The following is a 12,465-nucleotide window of genomic DNA, read 5'->3' as shown; positions in this document are numbered from 1 at the left end:
AAATGAGAAAAAGAATTCCAGAAAATCACATTGTAGGATTTTTAATGAATTTATTTGCAAATTATTGTGGAAAATAAGTATTTGGTCAATGACAAAAGTTTCTCAATACTTTGTTATCTACCCTTTGATGGCAATGACACAGGTCAAACGTTTTCTGTAAGTCTTCACAAGGTTTTCACACACTGTTGCTGGTATTTTGGCCCATTCCTCCACGCAGATCTCCTCTAGAGCAGTGATGTTTTGGGGCTGTCACTGGGCAACACGGACTTTCAACTCCCTCCAAAGATTTTCTATGGGGTTGAGATCTGGAGACTGGCTAGGCCACTCCAGGACCTTGAAATGCTTCTTACGAAGCCACTCCTTCGTTGCCCGGGCGGTGTGTTTGGGATCATTGTCATGCTGAAAGACCCAGCCACGTTTCATCTTCAATGCCCTTGCTGATGGAAGGAGGTTTTCACTCAAAATCTCACGATACATGGCCCCATTCATTCTTTCCTTTACACGGATCAGTCGTCCTGGTCCCTTTGCAGAAAAAACAGCCCCAAAGCATGATGTTTCCACCCCCCATGCTTCACAGTAGGTATGGTGTTCTTTGGATGCAACTCAGCATTCTTTGTCCTCCAAACACGACGAGTTGAGTTTTTACCAAAAAGTTATATTTTGGTTTCATCTGACCATATGACATTCTCCCAATCCTCTTCTGGATCATCCAAATGCACTCTAGCAAACTTCAGACGGGCCTGGACATGTACTGGCTTAAGCAGGGGGGACACGTCTGGCACTGCAGGATTTGAGTCCCTGGCGGCGTAGTGTGTTACTGATGGTAGGCTTTGTTACTTTGGTCCCAGCTCTCTGCAGGTCATTCACTAGGTCCCCCCGTGTGGTTCTGGGATTTTTGCTCACCGTTCTTGTGATCATTTTGACCCCACGGGGTGAGATCTTGCGTGGAGCCCCAGATCGAGGGAGATTATCAGTGGTCTTGTATGTCTTCCATTTCCTAATAATTGCTCCCACAGTTGATTTCTTCAAACCAAGCTACTTACCTATTGCAGATTCAGTCTTCCCAGCCTGGTGCAGATCTACAATTTTGTTTCTGGTGTCCTTTGACAGCTCTTTGGTCTTGGCCATAGTGGAGTGTGGAGTGTGACTGTTTGAGGTTGTGGACAGGTGTCTTTTATACTGATAACAAGTTCAAACAGGTGCCATTAATACAGGTAACGAGTGGAGGACAGAGGAGCCTCTTAAAGAAGAAGTTACAGGTCTGTGAAAGCCAGAAATCTTGCTTGTTTGTAGGTGACCAAATACTTATTTTCCACCATAATTTGCAAATAAATTCATGACAAATCCTACAAAGTGATTTTCTGGATTATTTTTTCTCAATTTGTCTGTCATAGTTGACGTGTACCTATGATGAAAATTACAGGCCTCTCTCATCTTTTTAAGTGGGAGAACTTGCACAATTGGTGGCTGACTAAATACTTTTTTCCCCACTGTATGTGTTTTGAAAGACAACTTGTCATCTAGCCATATACCAAGATATTTATAATAAGGAACTAGTTCAATTTCTGTACCATTTAGACAAGTAATTTTATAGTCATTTAGATAAAGATTATGTAGCCTAGAGAAGAGCATATATTTTGTTTTGTTAGCATTTAGCATTTAGCACCAACTTAAGATCAGAAGTGTCTTCTGCAGTAACAGAAAGTCCGATTTCAAATGTGAAAATGCTTGGCCAATGGTAGTGGAGTATAACACAGTATCATCAGCGTATAAATGAATGTTACAATTTCTCATATTATCACTGATGTTATTAATATAGATAGTTAAACAATAGCGGAGTGAGTACTGAGCCTTATGGGACACCTTTTTGAAGCTCTAGAAACTCAGCTTTGATACCGTCTGCCATGATGGCTTGGGTTCTTTCATGGAGATAATTATTGAACAATAAGCAAACATCAGAGCCCAGTCCAATCGAAGACAGCTTATTTAACAGAGTTCCATGATCAACAGTGTCAAAAGCTTTGGATAGGTCAATAAACATGGCAGCACAACTTTTTCCATTGTCCAAGGTATTTGCAATATCATTCACAACAAGCATTGTGGCGCTAGTAGTGCTATATTTAGATCTAAAGCCAGATTGATTTATATTAAGAATGCCATTTACATATAGAAAAGACCGTAGTTGCTTGTTGACTAAAGACTCTAGTACTGTTCATACTTACATATCCATGATCCAGATTATAAATCCATTCCAATGAAACACGTTTGAAGTTCCATGTTCTCTCCCCTCCTCTCCTCTCCTCTTCCCTCCACTCCTCCTGTTTTTGAGCCGTAGTAATCCGGAGTGCGTCAGCGTGGCTCCAGTGAGACCACTATCCAAAGCCCAGAGACCCAAAAACAACAGCAGCAGTGAGGGAGTCACTCCTACAGATTAATATTTTCCCAGCAACAGTTTGAAGTCACAAAGATATACAGGGACGGTTTTAAAAGACTTTAAGAGTTTTTCCAATCACAGTTTTCCAAGAACGATTTTCCAAAGTTTTCCAGGTCCGTCTCTCTCAGCAGGCAGGGGTCGAGCCCTGGAAGCTGGAATGTGACACAAGAGAAGCTCACCCCCACGGACATTCACACACACTCACTCACACACACACACACTCTTGCTCCGCACTCTTCTTCCTAAAAAAAACCTCACAATCTCATCTCCCCACACTCTGTAAAACCCATCGTTTCCACTATACATTCCCCCTCTTACCACTCAACCTGACTACACTGAGTAGAGAGAGCAACACTGTGGCACAAAGAGAGACAAAGAGAGAGAGAGAGAGAGAGAGAGAGAGAGAGAGAGAGAGAGAGAGAGAAGCGGGGTAGGGTGGGGGTAGCGCTTTGGATATTGCTATGGAGAGGAGAGACAAGCGAATAAGATTGGAGAACCAAGGAAGAGAGATAGAGAGAGGAGTGAGTATGGCATGGGAATTTCATTCAGCTTTGACTAGGAATTTGCCAATATTACGTTTGTCTCTTGCACCACCGTAGCAAAACAACATACCCAGTAACACTTCTTCAAAATAGGCAGAATTCATCTAAGATAAATCAAGAAATCTGTCATTGATTTTGACGTTTTTGCAGAGGAAGTCGCACAATTTTACATCTAACTAAGACATTTGGTGCAGTATTTCTCAAGTGGAAAAAATGTGCATGAGAACTATTTGTGAGAGACAACAAACACTGTCCACACTGAATCCTGTCCATAGTTCCCGCTCCTATTAGGAGTAGTACTGTTGACCAAAGTGGGCTGAACAGCCCCCCTGCCACGACCACACACACCTAGGAGCAGACCTACTTTGACCTCTAACCCTACTTTGACCGTTGTTTTTTATTTATTTATTTTTATTTCACCTTTATTTAACCAGGTAAGCCAGTTGAGAACAAGTTCTCATTTACAACTGCGACCTGGCCAAGACAAAGCAAAGCAGTGCGATAAAAACAACAACAACACAGAGTTACATATGGGGTAAAAAACATAAAGTCAAAAATACAACAGAAAATATATATACAGTGTGTGCAAATGTAGCAAGTTATGGAGGTAAGGCAATAAATAGGCTATAGTGCAAAATAATTACAATAGTATTAACACTGGAATGCTAGATGTGCAAGAGATTATGTGCAAATAGAGATACTGGGGTGCAAAAGAGCAAAATAAATAACAATATAGGGATGAGGTAGTTGGGTGGGCTAATTTCAGATGGGCTGTGTACAGGTGCAGTGATCGGTAAGGTGCTCTGACAACTGATGCTTAAAGTTAGTGAGGGAGATAAGAGTCTCCAGCTTCAGAGATTTTTGCAATTCGTTCCATTCATTGGCAGCAGAGAACTGGAAGGAATGGCGGCCAAAGGAGGTGTTGGCTTTGGGAATGACCAGTGAGATATACCTGCTGGAGCGCAGACTACGGGTGGGTGCTGCTATGGTGACCAATGAGCTAAGATAAGGCGGGGATTTGCCTAGCAGTGATTTATAGATGGCCTGGAGCCAGTGGGTTTGACGACGAACATGTAGTGAGGACCAGCCAACAAGAGCGTACAGGTCACAGTGGTGGGTAGCGTATGGGGCTTTGGAGACAAAACGGATGGCACTGTGATAGACTACATCCAATTTGCTGAGTAGAGTGTTGGAGGCTATTTTGTAAATGACATCGCCAAGTCAAGGATCGGTAGGATAGTCAGTTTTACGAGGGCATGTTTGGCAGCATGAGTGAAGGAGGCTTTGTTGCGAAATAGGAAGCCGATTCTAGATTTAACTTTGGATTGGAGATTCTTTATGTGAGTCTGGAAGGAGAGTTTACAGTCTAACCAGACACCTAGGTATTTGTAGTTGTCCACATACTCTAGGTCAGACCCGTCAAGAGTGGTGATTCTAGTTGCCAGCAGCGTTCGATTGAAAAGCATGCATTTAGTTTTACTAGTGTTTAAGAGCAGTTGGAGGCTACTGAAGGAGTGTTGTATGGCATTGAAGCTCGTTTGGAGGTTTGTTAACACAGTGTCCAATGAAGGGCCAGATGTATAGAAAAAAATGGTGTCGTCTGCGTAGAGGTGGATCTGAGAGTCACCAGCAGCAAGAGCGACATCATTGATATACATGGAGAAAAGAGTCGGCCCAAGAATTGAACCCTGTGGCACCCCCATAGAGACTGCCATAGGTCCAGACAACAGGCCCTCCGATTTGACACACTGAACTCTATCTGAGAAGTAGTTGGTGAACCAGGCGAGGCAGTCATTTGAGAAACCAAGGCTATTTAGTCTGCCAATAAGAATGCGGTGGTTGACAGAGTCGAAAGCCTTGGCCAGGTCGATGAAGACGGCTGCACAGTACTGTCTATTATCAATCGCGGTTATAATATCGTTTAGGACCTTGAGTGTGGCTGAAGTGCACCCATGACCAGCTCGGAAACCGGATTGCATAGCGGAGAAGGTACGGTGGTATTCGAAATGGTCGGTGATCTGTTTGTTAACTTGGCTTTCAAATACTTTCGAAAGGCAGGGCAGGATGGATATAGGTCTGTAGCAGTTTGGATCTAGAGTGTCACCCCCCTTTGAAGAGGGGGATGACCGCGGCAGCTTTCCAATCTCTGGGGATCTCAGACGTTATGAAAGAGAGGTTGAACAGACTAGTAATAGGGGGTTGCGACAATTTCGGCGGCTAGTTTTAGAAAGAAAGGGTCCAGATTGTCTAGCCCAGCTGATTTGTAGGGGTCCAGATTTTGCAGCTCTTTCAAAACGTCTGCTGTCTGAATTTGTGTGAAGGAGAAGCGGGGGGGGGCATGGGCAAGTTTCAGCGGAGGGTGCAGAGTTGGTGGCCGGGGTAGTGGTAGCCAGATGGAAAGCATGGCCAGCTGTAGCAAAATGCTTGTTGAAATTCTCAATTATTGTAGATTTATCGGTGGTGATAGTGTTTCCTAGCCTCAGTGCAGTGGGCAACTGGGAGGAAGTACTCTTATTCTCCATGGACTTTACAGTGTCCCAAAACTTTTTGGAGTTAGTGCTACAGGATGCAAATTTCTGTTTGAAAAAGTTTGCCTTTGCTTTCCTGACTGCTTGTGTATATTGGTTCCTAACTTCCCTGAAAAGTTGCATATCGCGGGGGCTATTTGATGCTAATGCTGTACGCCACAGGATGTTTTTGTGCTGGTCAAGGGCAGTCAAGTCTGAGGAGAACCAGGGGCTATATCGGTTCTTAGTTCTGTATTTTTGAATGGGGCATGTTTATTTAAGATTGAGAGGAAATTACTTTTAAGGAACAACCAGGCATCCTCTACTGACGGAATGAGATCTATATCCATCCAGGATACCTGGGCCAGGTCAATTAGGAAGGCCTCCTCGCTAAAGTGTTTTAGGGAGCGTTTGACAGTGATGAGGGGTGGTCGTTTGACCGCGGACCCGTTACGGACGCAGGCAATAAGGCAGTGATCGCTGAGATCCTGGTTGAAGACAGCTGAGGTGTATTTAGAGGGTATGTTAGTCAGGATGATATCTATGAGGGTACCCATGTTTACGGATTTAGGGTTGTACCTGGTAGGTTCGTTGATAATTTGCGTGAGGTTGAGGGCATCTAGTTTGGATTGTAGGATGGCCGGGGTATTAAGCATATCCCAATTTAGGTCACCAAGCAGTATGAACTCTGAGGATAAATGGGGGCAATCAATTCACATATGGTGTCCAGGGCACATCTGGGGGCTGAGGGGGGTCTGTAGCAAGCGGCAACAGTGAGAGACTTATTTCTGGAAAGGTGGATTTTTAGAAGTAGAAGCTCAAACTGTTTGGGCACAGACCTGGATAGTATGATAGAGCTCTGCAGGCTATCTCTACAGTAGATTGCAACTCCACCCCCTTTGGCAGTTCTATCTAGACGGAAAATGTTATAGTTGGGGATGGAAATTTCAGAATTTTTGGTGGCCTTCCTAAGCCAGGATTCAGACACTGCTAGAACATCAGGGTTGGCGGAGTGTGCTAACGCAGTGAATAACTCAAACTTAGGAAGTAGACTTCTGATGTTTACGTGCAAGAAACCAAGACTTTGCGATTACAGAAGTCAGCAAATGATAGCGCCTGGGGAGTAGGAGTGATACTGAGGGCTGCAGGGCCTGGGTTAGCCTCTACATCACCAGAGGAACAGAGGAGGACTAGAATAAGGATACGGCTAAAGGCTTTAAGAACTGGTCTTCTAGTGCGTCGGGTACATAGAATAAAGGGGGCAGATTTCCGGGTGTTGTAGAAAAGATTCAGGGCATTATGTACAGACAAGGATATGGAAGGATATGAGTAAAGTGGGGGTAAACCTAAGCGTTGGGTAACAATGAAAGAGATAGTATCACTAGAGGCATCAATTGAGTCGGTCTCTGAGTGTATGGGGGGAGGGACAAAATAGCTATCTAAGGCAGGTTTAGCTGGGCTGGGGGATCTGCAGTGAAATAGTACAGTTAGAAATAACCGAAACAACAATAAGCTAACCATGTTTGGGCTGAGGCTAAACATAAACAGGATGTAGTACCGTAAAAAGGAACAGTCCAGCAGACATCAGCTGTATAGCTGAGTTATCATAAGGTCCGGTGAACAGCAATAGGATAGTTCGGAGGCTTCTGAAGCACTAGCAGGTAAGAGGCCACGGCTAGCGTGTGCTAGCGGGCCGGAGCTAGCAGATGGAATCTTCGTGGTCGACGTCGTCGCAACCACATCAGACGATTTCGTCGGCAGACCAGTCGTGTAGGATCGGCGGGGCTCCGTGTCAACACTAGGTGGTCCCGTCCGGTTGACAGAGAGGTAGATAGCCGGGAGATGGGCCTAGCTCAGGATGATTAGCCAGACCACAGCGTCCATTTAGTTGAAGCTAGCTGGTAGCGATGAATCCGGAGTTAAAGGTCCAGTGATTCAGTGATTCCGGCAGAAAACTGATATGTTCTGGGTCGATAACGCGCTGTGCAGACTGGCCGAATATCCGGTGATTAATATCCAGTGATTGAATTAATCCCGCAGAAAAAAGTCCAATGTTCTGGGTGAGATACCGCTAACTGTGGCTAATAGCAAGTAGCTAGTTAGCTGGCTAGCTGGCTAGCTGGCTAGCTAGTTTCACTGGAGATTCTAGATAAAAGGTAAGTCAATAATAGAATCCGTTCCACATTGAGTGAGGCGGGTTGCAGGAAAGTATATTTTGTAGAAGGATGAAAAGTCTGATAGGGAAATATGTACGAAAAATACAAAAAACAGGGTATTTACAGGCTATTTACAGACACACGACAGAAACAGGACTGCACTACTTCGCCATCTTGGATACTTGTTAATATGCTTCCTGTTGCTTTTATGAGCCGTGAAGATCCCTCATACTGCATTACTTATGCGTGTGTGTGTCTGTGTGTTTGAGAGCTGCAACAATGATCAAAGCATCTGAATGAGCCAATCAAATGCTATCAGTGTTAGATGATAAGGTACACGACATGTCTTTCACTCTGTTGAATAAAAAGGTTGCTGACTGCATCATTTCTTGTTGCAGACCTTAGACACAACATACAAAGACAACCTTTTCCCTGGAGTACAACATAACTGTAGGCCTACACAACTTTGACTCGATCAATAAACGCACACAACTCTCCCACAACCTTTTAGAGAACACAACCACCACACAACCCCCTATCACTTCCTACCTATTGACCTGCCAACCGAGCAGACATTCAGTCCTCTGTGTGAGAACAGAGTTATTGTGTGCCTCTGACTATCCTATCTCTCTCTCTCTCTCTCTCTCTGTGTGTGTGTGTGTGTATTAACTAATCTGCTCATTAATGTCTAGATTAGGAGAGGGACTCCCAGAAAAAGTGAGAGAAAGAGTGGGATGGAGAGACTAGAAGAGGGGAGAAGGAGAGGCAGATTGGGTCTCTGCTCCTGCTGACTCAGTCATGGGAATGATTCGATTATGACTGTGCATGAGCACGGCTTATGTAACACACACATCTCAAAAAATAATGAAGGGACTGTCTCTGAGCCAAAAACACAAACCAACCAAGACTAGCATGCAGAGAGAGAGGCCACGTCAGGGAAAATACACCTCCCTTTCTCTCCAGCACATATCAACAAACAACCCTTAGCAATGTTGATAAAAATATAAAATATAATGAACATGGCAGTTGGTTGCACGACTCAAGACTGTGTGAGCCCACTGAGCTAAAAGCTTGGCATCCACTAACATCAGTCTTCAAGTTACAGACAAGGGTGCCCCTGTTCATCAGGACATTGTGTGATTAGCTGCTGTTGGAGCAGGGGTGGAGCAAACCGTGTAGCTCTCCAGGAGGGTTTCCCACCCGTGTTAAAATTACAGTGAGAAACTTCAGTCACATCATATGCTGCACAATGTTGGAGTGCTCTCAAAAGTAAACACTTCTCTGATAAGTGGGTCATGGAGTGCACTTGAGAGTTGTCATTATGCAGACGTAGCGGGGTGCAGGACACTACAGAGTTGTTAGTGCGCACTGCTGCCCCTCATTTACCCATAGTCCTCCTCTGCGCCTCAATCTCATTGGAGGATCATTACGTAACCTTTCATCCACTGTCTCACTGCTGTTTCTCCCTTGTGAAAGAGTATTCTCCACTAACACTAAGAAATAATCTGCCTTCAGGTTACAAAATATCTGTTTCTGTGAGTTGTGTTGATAATAGAGCCCAACAGTGGAGGTGTCATAATACCCATAAAACCTAGCAGTCAAACAGAGAAATGGTTCCAATCGTTTTTGCACCATTCATTTTTTCCCATAGGGGATTTTAGAAACACTTTAAATAAGGGCTGTGTTTTGTGTAGGCTTACCCTGGCGTGACATTTTATAACCATTTTATAGCCAATTTATTAATTACTAAATTTAGCTAACATTACATAGTTAATCCAGAGATTCTTACCTTTGCCTCGATTCGGCAGTCTCGTCCAGATCATAATAATATAATAATAATATGCCATTTAGCAGACGCTTTTATCCAAAGCGACTTACAGTCATGCGTGCATACATTTATTTGTGTATGGGTGGTCCCGGGGATCGAACCCACTACCTTGGCGTTACAAGCGCCGTGCTCTACCAGCTGAGCTACAGAGGACCACAGATCATCATGGCATTTGTAGTTCTTTATGATTTTTTGGGGGGTAAATACAGGCGAATATATTGTTAAAAGTAATCTTGTCCTAGAGAGATCTACACGGTCATCAAAACACAGCAATTATTTTAAGTGTTTCTAAAATGAATGGTGGAAAAATGATTGGAACCATTTCTTTTGACCACAGGGTTTTATGGGTATGACTCATACTGTGGTACTCTATGCTTGCTCTCTATAGCTCTGATGTTGTTCTCCATGTTAAATAGGTCTCTCCTCTAATCAATCATACAGGCTGACACAAGCACAAATCCTCTCTGAGGAATTCAGGCGACGTCTCAAGAGTGTATGCCTATGTGAGACAAAATGGACAGGCGACTGATTCTTTGCGACCGCCCAGACTCCATTTTTAGAGGTTTCAACCAGAACTGGACAATAAAGGTCACACATCTTTAAAAGCACAGCAGCCCTAACAGCATGTGACAGAGAGAGCAGCAACAGTGTGCTACCATGCGTTCTTCTTTGTCTCTCTGCAGGATGTACTGTGGGGTCTGGAATTATTGGATCCCTTGATAAAGATGAGCAAAAAAGACTATAAAATCAATAATACAAATACTGAGCTATATTGTATGCTTTAACATTTTTTATTATTATTTTATGCTTGGGGTTATTGTCTTGCTGGAAGATCCACTTGCAGCCAAGATTCAGCCTACTGGCAGAGGTAACCAGGTTTTTGGCAAAAAATGTCCTGGTACTTGGTAAAGTTCATGATGCCGTTGACCTTAACAAGGGCCCCAGGACCAGTGGATGTAAAATAACCTCATAACATCAAAGATACAGCACCATATTTTACAGTAGGGATTAGGTCTTTTCTGCATATGCATTTTTCTTTCAAAGGCCAAACCCACTGCTATAATGTGTGGCCAGAGCTCTATTTTCATGTCAAATGAAGTGGCAATGCCATTTATCAAACTCCAGGCAGTGCTATGGTAAGATGACATGAAAATGTTGTTCTTTGAACATGGTGGGTTTGGCCTTTGAAAGAACAATGCATATGCAGGAAATACCTCATCCCTACTGTAAAATATGGTGGTGGATCTTTGATGTTTTGACTCGGATACAGATTTCCTTTATTTGTTCTCATGAGGAAATTAATTTACACAGCTTCAGCTCTGAAACACTCATCAAGGCTACGTCAGGGTGTGTGTGTGTGTGCGACTATGTAGCTAGGTTAATCATGTTACCACCAGAGCTGGTTGGAGAGTAACTGGAGCGTTTGAACAGAACGTCTGCGATGGACACAGACAGTTTAACAGGCCTTTAGCCGCAAAGCCCCAAAACCGTGTCTGTCAGCTGAGGAGTAGAATCAGGTGTGTTCGAGCAGGGCTGGAACTAAAGCGAGCACACGCAGTAGTTCTCATGGAGCAGGGTTGGCCATAATCTCTGCACTCAAATCTGTTCTTGGTCTCCAGCTGGGTTTATGACTATTTACTACCACCTAGTGGTTAAACCTGTATACTGTGAGAGGGGACAGGGGTAGGTTTGTAGAAAGACCACCAACACACACTTTGACTTTCTCCTAAACATGTTTGTTCTCCTTAGCAGGTGGCCTAACATGAACGGTAGGCAACTGCTTGACTTCACCAGTCCAGTTCATCAGTTTCATCCATCATAATGCTGCTCCTCCTCAGTTCTTGCTTCATTTGCCCTTATCCTTGAGGTATACTGCTGAAATGCATATGGCCTACATATTAGTCAAACAATTAAAGCAAATATCCCTCATATCTGACTTGTAAATAGTACATAGTCAATAATCCATTGCCTTTAAACCTGCAGTTGAAATTGGTTCCATTAAATGCAGTATGCAGTGAGAAGCACCAACAACACCCCCCTACCTAGTTTCTCAACGGCCTCCACACACACGCTGGGGTACATGCTGTCGTTGTATGTCGCCACTATAACGTACAGAGCAGTCTTCACAAGAATTAAGCCATGTGTTCCCTGTTAGAGAAAAATATCCATCAGACCAGGCATACCCTTATAAAAAAGGTACAGTGCAGTATAGCTGCACTGCAAAACTGTAGCAATAATACATGTATGTTTATAAATTGTGATATGCCTACTGACACATTTGCAGTAGATGGAGTTCCTGTCAGCTCGGACGCAGTTGTATGCTTTGTCTTGGAAGTAGAAACCCCGCTCTCTGGTCGATGCCATGTGCTTGAAAGAGTCTATGAAAATCTGGGCTTGTGGTGGAAGAACCTGTAGTTACGTTATGAAGGGTAACATAATTCATCTGATCGGAGACAGATGGTTTTTAGGCTTCAAAATGAATCCACCTCCCCATTGCTTAGATCAATCCAGCTGCCTCAACCCCATAAAAGGAAAAGCATGAATTCTGAAAATTATAATTATTTTGCGCCATAACATAATACCTCTTACAATTAGACAGATAATTAGTTGCTACACAATGGGTGGCCCTGGGAAGTCGGCTTTGACTTGGATGTCAACACAGGAATTAGATTGTGCTGTTTGCGATGTCTGAATTGTCCTTGTTTTTTTTTACAACAAAAGCGACATGACGAACTTGCCTGAAACCTTGCAGACGCGGCAGTTACTGTTGCAGTCTTCGCAACCAGAATGGCAGCGCTTTCCACGTGTTTTGTATCGATAAGACAGTCATTTATCAAATTCTGAAATTGGTTCATAATAACCAATTTTGTCAAAGATTGTATAGTATGTCTGTTAAATTCAAATAACTAACGTTAACGTTACTGCTGTTACTTTTTCCCGTTCAGCGCGCCAGACGACGTTTCCATGGAGACCATCCGTGGGTGTTACCAGCGTAAAG

The 12,465-nt window shown here is 43.6% G+C and overlaps 2 protein-coding genes across 3 annotated transcripts in view; both read right to left on the bottom strand.

Moving 5' to 3' along the window:
• The window catches only part of LOC121544279 (protein eva-1 homolog A), a 21,606-nt gene extending 18,552 nt beyond the window's left edge, over nt 1-3,054 (bottom strand). Inside the window, exon 1 of the mRNA XM_041854187.2 lies at nt 2,223-3,054. The gene's annotated coding sequence lies outside the window, so the exon portion shown is untranslated. The remainder of the gene's footprint in view (nt 1-2,222) is intronic.
• A 7,230-nt stretch (nt 3,055-10,284) lies between these two features.
• On the bottom strand, nt 10,285-12,439 carry pfn4 (profilin family member 4). Of its 2 annotated transcripts, none has more exons than XM_041854186.2 (4): nt 12,206-12,439; nt 11,742-11,876; nt 11,510-11,615; nt 10,285-11,339 (listed from the first exon to the last, which is right to left on the bottom strand). In XM_041854186.2, exons 1-4 carry the CDS (start codon nt 12,320-12,322, stop codon nt 11,314-11,316), a joined length of 384 nt encoding a protein of 127 aa, XP_041710120.2. In that variant the 5' UTR covers nt 12,323-12,439; the 3' UTR covers nt 10,285-11,313. The 2 variants fall into 2 exon arrangements, with proteins under 2 accessions (XP_041710120.2, XP_041710119.2); XM_041854185.2 differs by having other exon boundaries at nt 10,285-11,342; nt 12,206-12,438.
• Nucleotides 12,440-12,465: the final 26 nt, after the last annotated feature.

This window comes from Coregonus clupeaformis, chromosome 29, assembly GCF_020615455.1.
Source record: "Coregonus clupeaformis isolate EN_2021a chromosome 29, ASM2061545v1, whole genome shotgun sequence".
NCBI lineage: Eukaryota > Metazoa > Chordata > Actinopteri > Salmoniformes > Salmonidae > Coregonus > Coregonus clupeaformis.
Note: the sequence above shows the minus strand (reverse complement) of the source record. Positions and strands in the feature narration are given on the sequence as shown.

Coding starts and splice junctions, on each gene's coding strand:
- pfn4 (XM_041854185.2), bottom strand. CDS start 12,322: ATGAACCAATTTCAGAATTTGATAAATGACTGTCTTATCGATACAAAA. Junction 11,877..12,205: donor CCGCGTCTGCAAGGTTTCAG/GCAAGTTCGTCA, acceptor ACGTAACTACAG/GTTCTTCCACCACAAGCCCA. Junction 11,616..11,741: donor ACTCCATCTACTGCAAATGT/GTCAGTAGGCAT, acceptor TTTCTCTAACAG/GGAACACATGGCTTAATTCT.